The sequence below is a fragment of the Neomonachus schauinslandi genome, chromosome 12 (assembly GCF_002201575.2).
Source record: "Neomonachus schauinslandi chromosome 12, ASM220157v2, whole genome shotgun sequence".
In the NCBI taxonomy this organism is placed as follows: domain Eukaryota; kingdom Metazoa; phylum Chordata; class Mammalia; order Carnivora; family Phocidae; genus Neomonachus; species Neomonachus schauinslandi.
This window is the reverse complement of record NC_058414.1, coordinates 82,828,036-82,846,551: the sequence shown is the minus strand read 5'-3', so window position 1 is coordinate 82,846,551 and position 18,516 is coordinate 82,828,036. Positions and strand designations below refer to the sequence as shown.

General features: G+C 40.3%; 1 protein-coding gene across 3 annotated transcripts in view; it reads left to right on the top strand.

Annotated features, from left to right (window-relative positions):
- Positions 1-18,516, top strand: part of TNPO3 (transportin 3) — a 78,921-nt gene that overhangs the window by 56,637 nt on the left and 3,768 nt on the right. For all 3 annotated transcript variants that reach the window (XM_044919953.1, XM_044919952.1, XM_021699329.2), the window contains 5 exons: positions 2,791-2,907; positions 4,169-4,263; positions 5,608-5,764; positions 7,269-7,436; positions 12,040-12,152. In XM_044919953.1, the coding sequence (XP_044775888.1) occupies positions 2,791-2,907; positions 4,169-4,263; positions 5,608-5,764; positions 7,269-7,436; positions 12,040-12,152 (650 nt within the window). The remainder of the gene's footprint in view (positions 1-2,790; positions 2,908-4,168; positions 4,264-5,607; positions 5,765-7,268; positions 7,437-12,039; positions 12,153-18,516) is intronic.

The window sequence follows — 18,516 nt, the reverse complement described above, 5'->3', positions numbered from 1 at the left end:
CAACTCCAGGCTGGGCCACACCCACCCAGCCAGAAGTGACCTTTGTCTACCTGGACAGTATATCCATGGTGCAGATTTTAAGAAGGCAAACCCTCTGAGGAGCTGACCCTGACAATGAGTGCCCCCTTAAATTCTGCACCCTAGGTGCCTTTTTTTTTACATGTTAAATTTTATTTTTTAAGTAACTTCTACACTCAGTGTGGGGCTCAAACTCATAAACCTGAGATCCAGAGTCATATGTTCCACTGACTGAGCCAGCCAGTTGTTTTTTTGTTTGTTTGTTTTTATTTATTTGTCAGAGAGGGAGAGCACAAGCAGGGGGAGTGGGAGGCAGGAGAAGCACGCTCATGTTGGGCAAGGGGCCTGATGCAGGACTCGATCCCAGGACCCTGGGATCATGACCTGAGCCGAAGGCAGACGCTTAACCAACTGAGCCACCCGGGCGTCCCCCCGCCTTTTTTAATAGAATTTGTACAATATATTTCTCTTCACTTGCATATTTTACCGACCACTTAACATCCTTTTTACAGGCTGCACTCACTCAGCTTGATATAATCAAAATTCTTTCTTTCAAACAAATAAGAAAAATTCAGAATCGTAAACCCTTAAGAAAACAAATTAAAAATGTTGAAAATAAGTCACTCCTCCCATTAGGAGCAGTGTCCATTTGTACAATATATAGGGTTTGGGTTAGAATCTCTTTATAGATCAAGCACATGTTTTCACGACACCTTTATTCTTGCCAGTTTTATTAGCTCCTGCCTGGCAACTCTGCTGGTCTTGGAGGTGTCGGTTCCTTGGTGGCACCTGGGAGCCGAGGCGGGTGGGATGCAGGGTGGCCGGGCTGGTGGGACAAGCAGGGGAGAGCAGCAGCTGCATGCAAAGCAGAACCTGGGCTCGCTCTGTGCAAAGTGGTCAGAGAGACCAGAACAGCCAGGGCAAGGACAGACAGCAGCGGGCAGAGGGCAGCGTTTATTTACAGTTCAGCCTCCTGAGGATGGAGAGCTAAGTTTGTGGTGACTGCCCCCAGAGGTGTGACCCTGCCCTGCCTGTCTCTCCTGGGCACCTCATTCTTAAGGAAGCACGCACCCTCAAGTAGGGTCATGCTAGTGCAGTATCAGTTGGCATATGCACAGCCCTGCCTCCTTTATATTATAGATTTGATTGAAGTTTATGTTTACTGTACCCTGAGGATACCATATGTTTGTACTGCATGTTTGTACTGTTTCCACCTTTGGTTATATGTCCTCTTCAGTGTAATACATTCTGGGTCGAACATAACTTGATTTAGTGCCCCTTTGCTGTTAGAGGATACCCTCATGACTTTGATTTTTTTTTTATTCCTGCTAATTAAGTATGCGACCAACCCAGTTGAGTAGCACCTTGTATAGGAAATGTGTTCTAAAGTCAGTATATGTGAAAAAATGAAAAGTATTTTTTAAAATCCAAAAATCAGAAGTCAGCAAACTAGAACCAATGGGCCTATTACTTGGTTTTGTAAATGTAGTTTTACTAAGAGGTTGCCATGCTTATTCATTTAAGTATTCTGTATTGGCCAGTTGTGCTATGGTGGCAAAGTTGAATAGACAGATCATATGACCAGCAAAGCCTAAAATTTTTACTATCTGGCCCTTTAAGAGAACGTTTACCAGCTCCTGACTTAAATCATTCATTATGTAGAGCATATAGTTTTGAGTATACAACACCGAATAGAGTCATAGCTCTCATCACATGCCCGTTTTATGGTGTATGTTAATAATAAGAGTCAGTCACTTTGTCTTACAGCCCCCACCACACTCATTGAGTTGAATTTATATAATAAAACCAGTACATTCAGTTAAGCGTCCGCCTCTTGATTTCAGCTCAGGTCTTGCTCTCAGGGTCATGAGTTCAAGGCCTGTGTTTAAAAAAAAAAAAAAAAAATCAATACGTGTGTTGTGATGGCATTTTACATAGATGAATGTGCAGATGCCTCTTAATTTTTGGAGGAGAATAGGGAAAAAATGCTAAACAAATCATTTAATTCAAATATGTATATTGTATTAACATTTTTATTCTCTTGAGATCCAGGTATCTTGATTAGAAACACTGTTTTTTACTTAAAAGTTTAAGTAGAGGGTGCCTGGGTGGCTCAGTCAGTTGGGCGTCTGCCTTCGGCTCAGGTCATGATCCCAGGATCCTGGGATCGAGTCCCACATCGGGCTCCTTGCTCAGCGGGGAGCCTGCTTCTCCCTCTGCCTGCCGCTCCCCCTGCTTGTGCTCTTTCTCTGACAATTAAATAAATAAAATTTTTAACAAAAAAAAAAAAGTTTAAGTAGAGGGGTTTAGAAACAACTCAAAATTTAAACAGTGCTTTCACAGTCTCTTTCAGGATAAGGGTATTTGGTATTTTTAGCCCTGCTATAGCTATATATGCTTGCCTTTTTTTTTCTTAATAGTTAATCTTTAATGCAAATAAGAACAACCTTTAGGTATTGGGATTTATGCTAGGATTTTGCAAATAGCTTGGGTGATTGCATCTTACTGGCTTCCAGCTTGAGCTATTATACAGCTCTCTTACAACATTGTTTTGGGAAGATAAAAGGTCAAAGGCTGAAAGGACTCTAAAAAGAGTACTTGAAAATTATTGAAGAATTGAGCCCTGTGTTTCAAAAAATGTTGCCAACAAGCTTTACTATGTTGTCTTAAAGAGAAGAAACCAGTCTGTCTCTGAATTTCTTCCTCCAGACAGTTTCCTAAGTTGATACTTAGGCAGGTAAAGAATTGAACAACTGGTTTCTCCCTTGGCAGATGGTGAATGTGTACCACGTACATCAGCATTCCTGTTTCCTGTACCTTGGCAGTATCCTTGTGGATGAATACGGCATGGAAGAGGGCTGTCGGCAGGGACTACTAGACATGCTCCAGGTCTGTTTTCCCTGGGGAGTATCTTGGAGGGATTAAAGCCCTGAGCGGTTTGTTCTTCACCATGTTTTGAATTCTCTTGCTTCTCATTGTTTATCCTCCAGGCATATTGATTTCCTAATAACAGAGAGGTAGAAACTTGCTAGTTGTTCTCTGGACAGACATGCCTGGGAGAATGAGAGATTGACCATATGACTGTAAGGATCATTACAGCTATTACTGCCAAATTTATGCTCTCTAGAGATAATGGTTTTTTGAGAGGTGGAAAAGGGAACAAACGGATATAAAACAAAAGATCTCTAAGCTCAAGCATGATTCTATTTTTAGGTTCTTGCCTAGAACAACCAGTGAACTAACTCACTTATTAGCAGGGATGGTCATAGGGTAAATAGTAGGCATTGGAAAAGGCTCTTGATACACTGCTTTTTTCCCTCCTAGTCATAGGGAGGAAAATATATTAGGGAGTTAATGATGCTCCTTTTCACAAGATGTCTTGCCCTTTAAAATTGACATTTCATGGGGCACCTGGGCGGCTCAGTCAGTTAAGTGTCCGACTCTTGATTTTGGCTCAGGTCATGGTCTCAGGGTTGTGAGATCGAGTCCCACATCAGGTTCTGGGCTGGGCGTGGAGCCTGCTTAAGATTATCTCTCTCCCTCTGCCCACCACCCCCACTGGCGTGCTCTCTCAGAAATAAAACCGACATACTATCCTTAAAACTTCAAAAAAAACTTCATCTATTCCTTTAGTGGACTTGACCATATCTAGTACATAAGCAGTCTTTACTTTCAGAAACTTCTAAAACTTTCTTTTTTTGAGAGAGAGCGAGCGAGCTGGGCAGGGAGTGTGGGAACAGGGAGAGAGAATCTTAAGCAGGCTCCACGCCTAGCATGGAGCCCGACGCGGGGCTCACTCTCATGACCCTGAGATCATGACCTGAGCTGAAATCAAGAGTTGGGCGCTTAACTGAGCCACCCAGGTGCCCCCGGAAACTTCTAAAACTTTGAAATGACATCTGTCCAGTTTCATCAACTAAAATTTATACCCTCAACCCTTTCTGAAATGTGGACTTCATATGTGAAAAGTATATCAATTGAGAAAGATTTCTCTCTTCCTTTTCTTGATCTGATTCTCATCATAGTCTTTTTCTTTTCCCACTTTGCTTCCCCCACTTTGTTCCTTTTGTATATGTTGTGATATTTAGCAAGTATGAATGCTGTTGGATTTATATACTAGCATTTATTTAAAACCACTGTTCTGTTTTAGGCACTGTGCATCCCTACCTTTCAGCTGCTAGAACAGCAGAATGGGCTCCAGAATCACCCTGACACTGTGGATGACCTGTTCAGGCTGGCCACCAGGTCAGTCCTTCTGAAGAGCAACCCTTTCTTTTATTGCTTATCCCCATCACTGCTTCGTCTTGTCATGTAACACTTGACTGTTTGCTTCTCTATAAAATGAGGTTAGTGAAGTATAGGTAGGCTAATGATTCATAGCCCAAAGTTAAATTGTGAACGAGAATATCCCTGTAAGTGAGGAAAAGGAGTTGGATGGGAGCAGGGTAAAGCAGCTGGGTTTCTATCACAAAGGAGAGAACATGGACAAGACAAAACCAGCTTGGTAAAAACATGACTAGAAAATCTCTAGAATCCCCTGTAGTTTTAACTTTCTGTGCTGCTCTAATGACATGATCCACTTCAGCTTTTTCCTTTAGGAAGCTTGGCATCCTTTAGATGTAATCACATCTTAGAGTAAAAAATGCTTAGGATTTTAAGGTGCCTTAGAAGTTATCTTGTTCTGCACTTCCTGGTTCTACCCCCAGCTTTCCACCCCAGTTTTTGCTTAAATTTCCTTTTACCAGTAACACTGACTTATATTATTGCCAAACCTTTGAATTCCTTCTTTAGTCCCTCGCTAAGGAATTTGAACCAAATCAGTTAGTGAACATAAAAGCATTTAAAAATTATGAAAAATAGATTATTATATGTAATTATATATTTAATACATATTTTATCACAAATGCAAAGTAGTATTGACTATTTCAGGATTGTATGTCAGACGCTTTTTTGGTTAGTTTTTGGACAAGTTAGAAACACCTTTGTTGTTGTTGATACGGGAGAACGTTGGGCGGACTCTCCAGTCTCTGTTTTCCCAATGTGTGTTCCTTGAAAAACTGATCCCCAGAGATGCTCTTTGCACATAAGCATTGTGAAGTAAATTTGGAAAATACTGTATCTTTTTTGTGGAGATTCTCCATGTACATTAAAAGGTCTGAGAAATCTTGTGGGACGTTGAGTGGAAAGTTTAGAGAGTTCCCATATACCAATGCTCACCCGCCCCCGCCATGGCCTACCTCACTGTCAACATCCCCCACCAGAGTGGTCCGTTTGTTGGAATTGATGAACCTATATTAATATGTCATTATCACCCAAAGTCCATAGTTTACATTAGGATTCACTCTTGGTGGTGTACCGTCTGTGGATTTGGACAAATGTGTAATGACATGTATCTACCAATATAATATCATACAGAATAGATTTAATACTGTAAAAATCCACGTGTTCCACCTGTTCAGCCCTCCCTCACCCTCTAACCGCTAGCAACCACTGATTTTTTACTGTCTCCATCCGTAGTTTTGCCTTTTACTCTGGCTGCTTGTAGAGCCTAATCCTGTCATTTATATCTAGCCTGTCTTTCCACACCAGATTTATTCAGCGTAGCCCTGTCACCTTGCTGAGGAGCCAAGTGGTCATCCCTATCTTGCAGTGGGCCATTGCTTCCACTACCCTGGACCACCGGGATGCCAATTGCAGTGTCATGAGGTTCCTACGAGACCTTATCCATACAGGGGTAGCCAATGATGTAAGTATAAACATTGTACCTTGCTACTTTGCAGCTCATCACTTTTTACATGTCTTCCTCATTTCTTAGGGGAAAACCAGATTCTCGTTATTTGATCTATATTGGTAGGTACATACCATTCACTAACCAAAACATTAACTATTAGATTTAAGACAGCCTCTACTAAGTGCTGTAAGGTATATATAACAGTCTAAAAGTATTTCTGCTCCCATGTCATTCGAGGTTTAGTAGAAGAGCTAAATAGGTATGAATATTTAAATAACAATAGGAAGGCAGTATTTGATTGCCAGATGAGTGATAAAAGTCATGATTGCTATGAGATCAGAGGAGGGAAAACTCCTTGGTCAGAAGTGGGTTGGGATTAATTTCTGGAAGAAGAGGGACTTCAGTGGGACCATCGGATATAGGTGGAATTTGGGTGGATCAGAGAGGGAAGGATAGTCTTAACTGGGGCATAAATCATAGAGAAAGTCAGGATAGTTGGGCTGGAGTAGTAAAATAGTTCACAAATTTTCAAAGGTAGATTTGGCTAAATATGGATTAGAATTTAAGGTAATAGAGAACAGTGAAGAAATAAGCAACTATGTGAGTGGGCTAATTACTTAAGAAGTTTGGTCATAAAAGTAGAAAGAAAAAGAAGAAAACTAGATGTGAAAAGCAATTTATAAAAAGTTATTTCTGGGGTGCCTGGGTGGCTCAGTTGTTGAGTGTCTGCCTTCGGCTCGGGTCATGATCCCAGGGTCCTGGGATCAAGCCCACACATCGGGCTCCCTGCTCGGCGGGAGGCTTGCTTCTCCCTCTCCCACTCCCCCTGCTTGTGTTCCCTCTCTCGCTGTCTCTCTCTCTCAGATAAATAAAATCTTTAAAAAAAAAAAAGTTATTTTTTTCAAGATATTAGAAATATATGTATATTCAAGACCTCTATAGAGAGGAAGAAAATAAGGTTTTTTTGATAGAAAAGATTAGGTACCTGATAGAAGTCTTTGTTTATTCAGTTAGTTTTTTTTTTTTTTAAGATTTTATTTATTTATTTGACAGAGAGAGACACAGCGAGAGAGGGAAAACAAGCAGGGGGAGGGGGAGAGGGAGAAGCAAGCCTCCCGCCAAGCAGGGAGCCCGATGCGGGGCTCGATCCCAGGACCCTGGGATCATGACCTGAGCTGAAGGCAGACGCTTAATGACTGAGCCACCCAGGCGCCCCAATTCAGTTGGTTTTAAAAAAGGAAATAGGAACACTTTTTGCTACCTGTAACCTTTAGTCATTGTTTCTCTTCTGCTTTCTATTCATGAAAAATCTAAGGGTTAAGGTTAATCTTAGCTGAAATCCATGCCCATTTCCTTGATACTAACTTCTTGATATTTTCTTCCTAAGGACAGAACATTTTATTGGAGTCTGTGAATCTAGCTGTTATATATTATATATACTTCCTTTTCCAGGAAGGAGGAATTATTAAGCGTGGAGAGTTGAAATTAGAACTCATCTTTTGCTCTTGTTTCCTTATAGCACGAAGAAGACTTTGAATTACGGAAAGAACTGATTGGACAGGTGATGAACCAGCTTGGACAGCAACTTGTAAGCCAACTGCTCCACACGTGCTGCTTTTGTCTCCCTCCCTATACCCTACCAGATGTGGCTGAAGTGCTCTGGGAGATCATGCAGGTTGACAGACCGGTAAGACTGTTTTCAGGAAGAACCCATTCTCACAGTCCTTAAACTTTGGTCCCTGGAGGCAGACTATAACTTTGAAACCAGCTCTGTTGTATATTCATGGAACCTAATCTAGGCATATTGCTAAGTTTAATTATTCGATGAAGGGGCTTGTAGAAGGCCAGTAAGTCATTATTAGGTTTTTGAAAGCATGCTGGTGTCACTATCACAGGGTTTGTATTACCTGAAGTGAATACTAAGCATTGAATTCAGCTGTGTGCTGGCCAGTGAGAAATTTGTTCACTTGTGAGAGATGCCCACATATCAGTTACATAGTAGTACAGGTTATTCAAGAAGTGAATTCACTCCAGGCTCCTTAGATAGCACTGTATAAAGGTTTTCCTTGGTAATAAATCTAGCCAGAGCATTTGGGGATACAGAAGCAGAAAATCAGCTCACAATATACACTTGGATTTCTCCTTTGGATTAACTTGCATCTTGTTTCAATTCTTGATCCAGGTCATTTATCACCTGAGCATGGAAGGTTTTTTTAGGCTATCCAGTAATGTCCAAATAATATCAGTACTGGGCCACATGATCACAAATCAGGTTATGTGTACTGCATGAAAGTTTTGAGCATAGTGGTAAAGTATACATAGCCTATACATTATTTTTTAAATAGGATTTATAATTTTTTTTTAAAGATTTTATTTATTTATTTATTTGAGAGAGAGAGAGAGAGAAACAGCATGAGAGGGGATAGGGTCAGAGGGAGAAGCAGGCTCCCCGCCAAGCAGGGAGCCCGATGTGGGACTCGATCCCAGGACTCCGGGATCGTGACCTGAGCCGAAGGCAGTCGCTTAACCAACTGAGCCACCCAGGCGCCCGGATTTATAATTTTTAATATTAATTAAAAGCAGTTTAGAAAAGTCCACAGTTGGTTCTAGTTAAAGTGAGCTATCTTCCAGAACCACAGAAAAATCCAGATGCACAAGTTTATTGTAACTTTTAAGTCCATATGCATCTTAATGTTATCTCTTGCTTTGTATCATTGATGACCGTTGTTAGCCTCAACTTCAGCAGTTTCACAAAACAGAGTACACTTTTACTGTTAGATTCTGATGTTACTGAGCCAGAAGTTCTGCCTTGGATTTGTGTGTTCATCTCCAAAATTCAGTGATTGGTTTATATTGTCTTAGTGAGCATCTGCTTTACTTGATCTTTTGCTAAAATGAAAGGTGGTCATGTGTAAGGCAGATGCTTGATAAATTTCTAACATTTTCTTTAGGTTTATCTTCCAAAACAGCCACATGAACTTTTTTTTTTTTTTTTAAGATTTTATTTATTTGAGAGAGAGAGCACAAGAGCGGGGAGTGGGAGAGGGAGAAGCAGACTCCCTGCCGAGCAGGAAGCCCGATGTGGGACTCGATTCTGGGACTCCAGGATCATGACCTGAGCCGAAGGCAGTCGCTTAACCAACTGAGCCACCCAGGCGCCCCTGAACTTTTTTTTTTTTAAGATTTATTTATTTGAGAGAGAGAGGGGACGAATAGGAGGGGCAGAGGGAGAGAGACTCTCAAGCAGATTCCGAGCTGAGTGCAGAGTCCAACACTGGGCTCAATCTCAGGACCTGAGCCTAACCAAAAGTTGGACGCTTAACCAACTGTGCCACCCAGGCACCCCTAATTCTTCTATAGCAAACTCTTGAGGCTCCTATGTGACTTTGGTTTCATCAGGTAGCTCTGCAGTTCTTCATGTAAGCTCAAGTGCTTCAGGAATGAATAGTATCTACAGGTCCTATTGCTAGTTGTTCAGCATGTTCTTTTTCAATTTAATATGGCTATATTTTTGTGTTTTCATAAAGAAAGTACTCAGTGAACCCCATCAGTGCCAACAGGTTTAATCACAAAAGTCCTTGACATGAGAAATAAAATTTCCATACTGTTAATTTTTACAAACATACTTGTTTCCCAGGTGTCAGAAAACTTATTATGTAAATTTAACTTTATAAAAACATTCTTGGGGCACCTGGGTGACTTAGTTGGTTAAGCAGCTGCCTTTGGCTTAGGTCGTGATCTCGGGGTTCTGGGATCGAGCCCTGTGTGGGGCTCCCTGCTCAGCGGGGAGCCTGCTTCTCTCTCTCTCTCTCTCTCTCAAATAAATGGATAAAAAAAAACTTTAAAAAAATAAATAAAAATAAAAACATTCTTAATTTGTAAACATATGCTTAGGTGCTAACAGAGGGAATAAAATTACAACAGTGAGTTGAGTCAGGAACAGAAACCAGATATCCATGGGCTCATAAGAGTTTTTAGATAGATACCCACAGAATGGGTGTCAAGCAATTTAAAGTGATTGTTTTCTATAAACATCAACTTACAACTGAGTTTTTGTAAATGAACTCTTACATAAATACGGGTTGTCTGTACCCTGTAAACTGATTGAAATTCTAAGGTTGTAAGCCCAAAGAAAAATTGCATTCTTGAGCACTTTCTTAATTTTGTAACATTTTCAAGATTCAACACACGGGAGGGATTTTTCAATAGAAGATGGCTTATCAGCTTTGTCATGTGACGTGAATGTACGTGAATATATTTAAACCCTTACCTTCTTTGTTGGATACCCATCTGTGGCAAATTTATTCAGTGCTTTCAACCAGATTTCTCAGATTCCTTTATTAGAAGATGATGAGACCCATTGTGTGCTAGCTGATTAGTTTTGCTTTTTAGTTTCTCTTCTTATTCTTGGTTGGGGCTATATTGTAGTTAACTCATAGGCTGTTTTTGGATGCCAAAACTTTTTATCAGTTAAGGGTTCTTCCTGAATCTCTTGCCCCTCCTTGTTGGTCTTAGTAGAGTGTTATCTTCCTTGGGGGCAACATTTGGAGAATTACGCAGGACTTCTTAAGCATTTATAATATAATATTTACTTTTGCTCCAGTATGTTATCATAAATTAACATAATGGGGGAATATATAATGTAAAAAATTTAGTTATAAAAGGTTATTTTATTGCTGAAAACTACGACCAAGGTGTACACCCTACTTAAGAAAGGCATGGAAAATTTAGAGCTAACTCAAAGAACAGTTCAACTGAAAATAACTCAGAGGAAGTCTCTAGAATTTGATTTTTAGTTTGAAGAGGAAGGAAGTAAGGGTTTTTTGTGCATATAAAAGGTATAAAGAGACTATGCTCAGATGTAAATAATATTCTTTTACAATATTTTTTTTTTTAATAAATCCACCGAGGGTTTCACTTTTTTTTTTTTTTTAAAGATTTTATTCATTTTTTGACAGAGAGAGACACAGTGAGAGAGGGAACACAAGCAAGGGGAGTGGGAGAGGGAGAAGCAGGCTTCCCGCGGAGCAAGGAGCCCGATGTGGGGCTCGATCCCAGGACCCTGGGATCATGACCTGAGCCGAAGGCAGACGCATAACGACTGAGCCACCCAGGCGCCCCTACAATATTTTTTTTTAAAGATTTTATTTATTTATTCATAAGAGACAGAGAGAGAGAGGCAGAGGGAAAAGCAGGCTCCCCGCTAAGCAGGGAGCCCGATGCGGGACTCGATCCCAGGACCCTGGGATCATGACCTGAGCCAAAGGCAGACACTTAATCATCTGAGCCACCCAGACACCCCTACAACATTTTTTAAAAAGATTTATTTATTTGTGAGTGAGAGAGTGTGCACAAGTCGGGGGAGGGGAGAGGGAGAGAGAGAGAATCCCAAGCACACTCCCTGTTGAGCAGTGGATCCCACAACCCATCAGATCATGACCTGAACCGAAACCAAGAGTGAGACGCTCAACCCACTGAGCCACCCAGGTGCCCCAATAATATTCTAACTAGCAACCAGAGTGAGCAACAAATTTTCTGACCCAAAGAACAGGCAGGTATCACAAAGGAGCTGACTAGATATGACTATTCTACTGAGAGTTGACTTTAAAATCCTTTAGACCCTGGATTCATATTATGTATATATTCTCTGACATGTTTACTTAACTGTACTTTTTTTTTAAGGTCATTTATTTGAGAGAGAGAGAGAGATAGCGAGAGCAGGAACACAAGCAGAGGGAGTGGGAGAGGGAGAAGCAGGCTTCCTGCCGAGCAGGGAGCCCGATGCGGGGCTCAATCCCAGGACCCTGGGGTCATGACCTGAGCCGAAGGCAGATGCTTAACAACTGAGCCACTCAGGCGCCTCTTACTTAACTATACGTTTTGTCCTTGCTCTTTGTGGTACTGAACTTTTGCTGTAGGTTGCCTTTGATCTTTACACTCAAGAGTTTTCTGGCAGCTGTTTAATTTTTGAAGTATTACAGAAGTTTAATGACAAACAGAACAATAGTCTCATCCAAAAGAGACTTCCCTTCTAAGGTAGAGAAGGGCTTTCTGAAATGATGCCTGCTACACCTTTGAAGGGAAGTCTAGGTTTGCCTTTGTAGACTATTCCAAACCCCAGAGGGTTGGAAGGCCTGAAGATAGTAGTGATTTTGTTAATTCCTTTCCTTACTTCCAAGTCGGGAAGAGCTGATGCTGCTAAGAAAAACCTGCCGGTTTTGTTATTACTTGTAGGGTCCAGTTGAGTAAGTCCTGCCTCCTCTTAAAACTCTTACTGTCTCTCTGCACAGACTTTTTGTCGATGGTTAGAGAACTCCTTGAAAGGTTTGCCAAAGGAGACAACTGTGGGAGCGGTCACAGTGACACACAAACAACTTACAGATTTCCACAAACAAGTCACTAGGTGAGTGATGTGAGGTTTTTTTGGTTTTGTTGTTGTTTTTTTTAATGTGAACAGAAATGGGTATGCAGAAAAAATGTATCTTTGTTTCTTATACCAAATTTACCCAAGAGTATGTTTCTGTTTGCCTTGGTAAATTCACAATTTAGTGTCTGTTCAGCATTAACTTGCACAAATTGACATTAGAAACCAATCTGAGGAAATAGTCAAAGGAAAATAGTCAAAAGAAGGAAAAGGCTAGGGTTTTAATATCATCATGCCGTATAGGTGTGCATCAATTTTACTGTACAAATTTATTAACTGGTATAAGATCTTAATGGCTAAGTGGAGGCGTTATCTCTTCCAAAAGAAAAATGCATTCATTAGCCCACTACCCTTCACAAGATCTGTCTTTATCTTTCTGAAGTCCTCTGTTCTCATCTGTATTCTGGGGTCAGGAATGCAGTTGTGAATAGGCGAAGCATTAGTTGTAAAACATAGATGATGTAAATTGCAGTGAATTGGAAAATTTTCACTATGCCTAAAGATACTGAAATTCTAATTTCATGCAGGCCAAACAAAATATCTCTCTGAGATGTATTAGCCCATGAGCTGCTTGTTTACAGCTTAGTAAAAATGTTAAGTATACATGAGTATTTTTTACTCTGAACCTATAGTAAACACTTTTAAGTGTAACTACATATTCTTTCTAATTACTGCTTTATAGCCAGAAAGCTATTACTTAATTTCCGTACAGTGCCTCTGTTAGTAGACATTTAGATTATTTTTTAGTATTACGGGTAATATTAAAACCCTAGCCTTTTCCTTCTTTTGACTGTTTTCCTTAAAATGCAATCACTGAATCAAAAGGTTATGAGATTTTGATGGCTTTTGGTAGTATTAATAGTAGCAATTTTGTAACTGTGTGCTACCTTACCCTGATAACGCCTTTTTATATATCTAGAATCTCTAGAATTTTGCCTAAATTTTAGGCATTGGCTTATATGCATACAGTAGTGGAATGATTTACAGGTCCAAGAATGAGTGTTGCAGTAAGGTTTGGTAATAGTGAAAAACACTGGAAATATTCTAATTGCTCATTAATAGAGAATGGTTAAATAACAGAATGTAACTAAATAAAGAGGCACTAAAAAAGAAGGAGCAAGAATATGCATGTCATGCTACAGAAATATATGTAAGTATATTATAAAGGGAAAAAATAACAGTATCATATAACCCAACTTGTACTGACAATTTTTTTAACTTCTAATTGTGAAAAAATACACATGGAATTTATTTTAACCATTCTCAAGTATACTGTTCAATAGTGTTAAGCACATTCACATTGTTTGCAATCAGTTTCCAGAATTTTTTTCATCTTATAAAACCAAAACTATACCCATAAAACAGCAACTCCCCCTTCTCCCATTCTCCATCCCCCAGCAACCATCACTCTTTCTGTTTATGATTTGACTATTCTAGGTACCTATATAAGTGAAATCATATGGTATTTGTCCTTTTGTGACTCAGTGTAATGTTCTCAAGGTTCATCCATGTTGTAGCGTGTGTGTCAGAATTTCCTGCCTTTTTAAGGCTGAATAACATTCCATTTTATGTATCTACCACATTTTATTTATTCATTCATCTATTGGTGGACATTTGGATTGCTTCTACCTGTTGGCTATTGTAAGTAATGCTGCTCTTAACATGGCTGTACAGATATCTCTTCAAGACCCTTGCTTACAGGGTGCCTGGGTGGCTCAGTCAGTTAAGTGTCCCAACTCTTGGTATCTACTCCGGTCATGATCTCAAGGTTGTGAGATCGAGCCCTGCATTTGGCTCTGTGCTGGGCATGGAGCCTGCTTAAGATTCTCTCTTTCTCTGCCCCTCCCCACCTTAAAAAAAAAAAAAGAAAAGAAAAGAAAGACCCTGCTTTCAATTCATTTGGATTGAAAAGAATTCCCAGCACTGTCCTTTTCCCCACTGAATGGTCTTGGCACCCTTATTGAAAATCATTTTACCATATATGCGAGGGATTTATCGTGGGGGCCTTCTGTTCTATTCCATTGGTCTCTGTGTCTGTCTTTATGTCAGTACCATACTGTTTTGATTACCATGGCTTTGTAATAATTTGAAATTGGGAAGTGTGAGACCCCCCAGCTTTGTTCTTTTTCCAAGGTTATTTGGAATATTCAGGGTCTTTTGAGACTCCATATGAATTTTAGGATAGATTTTTCTATTTTCACAAAAAATGTCAGTAGGATTTTTGATAGGGATTGCATTGAATCTATAGATCTCTTTGAGTAGTATTGACATCCTAACAAAATTGAGTCTTCCAGTCCATGAACAGGAGAGGTCTTTTATTTATTGGTGTCTTTCTTTCTTTCAGCAACATTTTTTAGTTTTTTACGTTCTTTTTGATGCTGTTGTAAATGAACCAACTTGCACTTTTTAAAAGTTGTTTTATTATATATGTTATATATATGCATAGCAAATTTCTGGAGAGATAGACAACTAGGACCAGGATGGCAGGGGAGGAAAGACTTTCACTTTTTATTTCATAACTTTCTGTACTGTTTTCATTTTTTTTATGAGCATGTGGTATACATTTATAATTAAAACCAGACCTAGTTTTTAAAAGGGGGAGAGGGGTGCCTGAGTGGCTCAGTTGGTTAAGCTTCTGACTTCAGCTCAGGTCCTGATCTCCAAGTCTCCTCAGGCTTTGTGCTCAGCGGGGAGCCAGCTTGTCCCTCTTCCTCTGCCCCTCCCCCTGCTTGTGTGCATGCCTGCTCTCTCTCTCTCTTCTTTCCTGCGCTCGCTTGCTCTCTCAAATAAAAATCTTTAAAAAAATAAAAAGGGAAGAAAATAAATTGTAGGTGGTGGTATAAGAGCTAATCTTCTTTTCTGAGATTTCTTATCTTACTTTGCAAAATGGTTTACTTTCTCACCTCCCAGAGTTTCTCCAAATTTTGCTAATTTGTTAAAATTCCAAGCCTATGAGTGCTGTTATTTTGTAGCTTACTAAAAGTGGCTTAACTTCATGTCCCAGAAGTATTACTGATTTTGGCCATAGATCAAGTGACATGTGACTACCTTCATGACCTATTTTGTCAGAAGGGAATTTCCCCTCCTCTAGATAGGTGTATATTGACTGGGATGGCTTTACAAAATTATTTTATTTCTTTTTACTGTGAATCTTCCCAGTAGAAGTAGTATTCCACCTCTAAGCAGTCTCAGGGAAAAGTAGCTTCTTTCTGCTTCTGTTTTGCTGTATTCCATCTAGTACTGGTCAGTAGAAGGGCAGGATCATTTTGGCTCTAATTTCCTTAAAGCAAATGAGAGCCTGGAGAGAACCCTCAAAGAACTAGGCTTAGAGTCAAGGATGTTGGCATGCATCTTGCCACTTACTGAACCTCGGTCTATTCACTGAAAAATAGGCTTAGTACTACCTATCTTATTCATAAGGGGTTCTTAATGAGATATCAAGTAGAAATTTAAAGATTTGATATGTAGTAGGTGATCGGTGAATGTTAACTTTCTCCTTGGAAAAGAACCTGCTGGAATGTCGTTATGTACTTGCAAAGCTAGCTGGAGCATGTCTCCTGCCAGCTGTAAGGCAACCACCCACACATTCTAGAATAAGTCTCCACCAAACCTGTATTCCCTTATCTGGGCTAATCTGTGATAGGAAGAACCATAGAATAAGTCTGAAAAGTCATGGACATTCCCTCATTTAAGGAAAATTGAGTAGCACAGAAAAGGAACCCAAATAATGCAATGCTATAAACAAAAATATCTGTGATCTTTGCCCTGTGATATGGGGAAATAAGGTGCACTACCAACCTGGCCTACTTGGTCTCTCATTGTGGAATACATTTTGTAGTTCTTCCTATAGTAGGCTGTGACATGGTGGTGGGAAATGAACAGAAGAGGCAATGTCGAGGTACTAGAGAAAAGGTTTGAGATTGCTCACCTCCTTGTAATTCTTTCTCTAGTATGCGTTTTGCTCTTGAACCTTCTGTTCCATGCATGACTCAGTCTCCCTTTTGGTTGTAAGGTCCTATAATTCCTGCCTCAACATGCTGCTTTGTTTGCCATCCTAACAGGGAGGGTAAACTGGTTCAGTTTCATTTCAGCAAGTCCAAGCCTGTTTTTCAAAGGGTACTGGTAATTAATTCCCTAACATTTTTAGTTGGTCAACTTAAAGAAAGCTGAGGTTTTTTATTTGAAATATCATTCTTGCTCTCCAAACACCACTAATTATGACTAGAAGAAATCCTGCCATCATCTCCCATGTCTCTGTTGATGTTTATTCCCTGACTCTTAACACCTACATGAGAATCTCAAGGTCGGAAGATGTTGAATAAAGGAAGCATTGACTCTAGAGTTAGAAGCCAGTATGGGGGTGTCTTGCTCAAGTCGTTAGTTAGAGCTCGGTTACTCTCCATTATCCACGAACATCCGGTGAGAAGGGCTGTATTTCTCAGCACACCGCTAGGATTACAGGTCTTGAGGAACGGTCACCATAAAAGTATTCAGAAGTATGGTGAAAGGATCAGGGTTGTGGGAATAGAAGCCAGAAAACAGGATCTAGAAAAAATAGTGGCCATTTTAAGACTTTTTTTTAAGGTTTTATTTATTTGAGAGGGAGAGATAGCGAGAGAGAGAGCACGAGCAGGGGAGAGAGGGAGAAGCAGACTCCCTGCTTAGCAGGGAGCCCGACGCAGGGCTCGATCCCAGGACCCTGGGATCATGACCTGAGCTGAAGGTAGAGACGCCCAACCAACTGAGCCACCCAGGTGCCCCAGTAGTGGCCATTTTAAATAAATGAATGAAATGGGAAATAAATGAATGAAATGGGAAATAAATGCCAGAAGGACTGAGGTGGAAAACAGAAAATAGTTGTAGCTTTTAAGTTTGGTGTTTTTTTTTTTTTTAATCCATTTCTTTGGGCCTAATCAAGGACACATTAAACATTTGACTGAGGCTCTGGACACCAGAGCAGTTGCCAACAGGACTGGGAGCAGAGCTGAGCTGACTCGAGATGCCAGCCTACCCCTCTTTCACCCTGGCTAACACAGTTCTCTGTAGTTGCATTCTGGTTTTGGCACTTTTTCTCCTGTGTCACAAGAGAGGTGAAGGATGGAGTTACCATTTCCCTTCTGGATTAAACCAAGGGTAGAAGAAGGGTAGAGTTTAAAACATGTAAGGCATTATAGTAGCAAAAGAATCTTAAGCCTGCATTGTTGCCCCACATTTAACTGTTTCTTACTATTGTAGTTCCTTATGATAACATGCCACATGGTGGCTTCTCTTGGGTTACATATCTTCTTCCTTTGTGACAGTGGGAGCATGAGTGATCTGTGCTCGCCAGCCCAACTGCCTCCTCAATAGTCAGTATTGATTTGGAAATAGACTGAGGGAAGGAATGGTTGTATTGAAGCATGTTAAATTCACAAATGGCAGAATTTCAGTAAAACCAGAAGACTTTATCATTTTCATTAATTTTGGATGGAGAGAGACTGGAGAAAGTTTCTAGAATATCCTGTTGAGTCAAATCTTGGGGTCTGAATCAAGGTTCTTTTTTTTTTTTTTTAAAGATTTTTATTTATTTATTTGACAGAGAGAAACACAGCGAGAGAGGGAACACAAGCAGGGGGAGCGGGAGAGGGAGAAGCAGGCTTCCAGCTGAGCAGGGAGCCCGATGCGGGGCTCGTGAATCAAGGTTCTTAATGATGTTTCAGACCTTATAATAGGTGGGGAAATCCAGATGTAGGCACTAAGCTCTCCTTTCACCTTTTCTGTGGAACCACTGTTAGCAGTTCTCTCCCCTGGTGTTTAACCATTATGAGGAGAAAGCTCTTCTAACATTGAATCTTAGGCGGTAGGCTGTGGTCCCTGAGTTTTTCTGAGCCAGAGAGTGGGCCACGGAAGAATGAGCATATTCGAGAGTTCTTCCTTTTCCAGGTACTATTTGTAGCTCAGCTTCATGTTCAGTTACCAGAACCTGTTCTGAAGACTGACACAGAGGAATGAAGGTGGGCATCAACTGGTTTCTCGGTGACACTTTTGGACAAAGCAGGCCTTTTGGGAAAAAAAAGGGTCAGGTGAATATTGGGCTATTCAAAGCCCATCTCAGTGCTTGCCTGAGAACCAAGTCCTGCTTCCTCCCCCCTTTCTACATGCCTTAACCCTTTCCTCTATCCTCTCCGTTCTCCTCCCACACGAGGAAACCCTGAGCAGCCTGTCCAACTAGAAAATTGATGACTGATAGAGACTTAGTTGCCGGAATGGGCTTTGTAAACAAAATCTGCTTTTATTTTATTTATTTATTTATTTATTTATTTATTTATTTATTTATTTATTTATTTATTTATTTATTTATTTA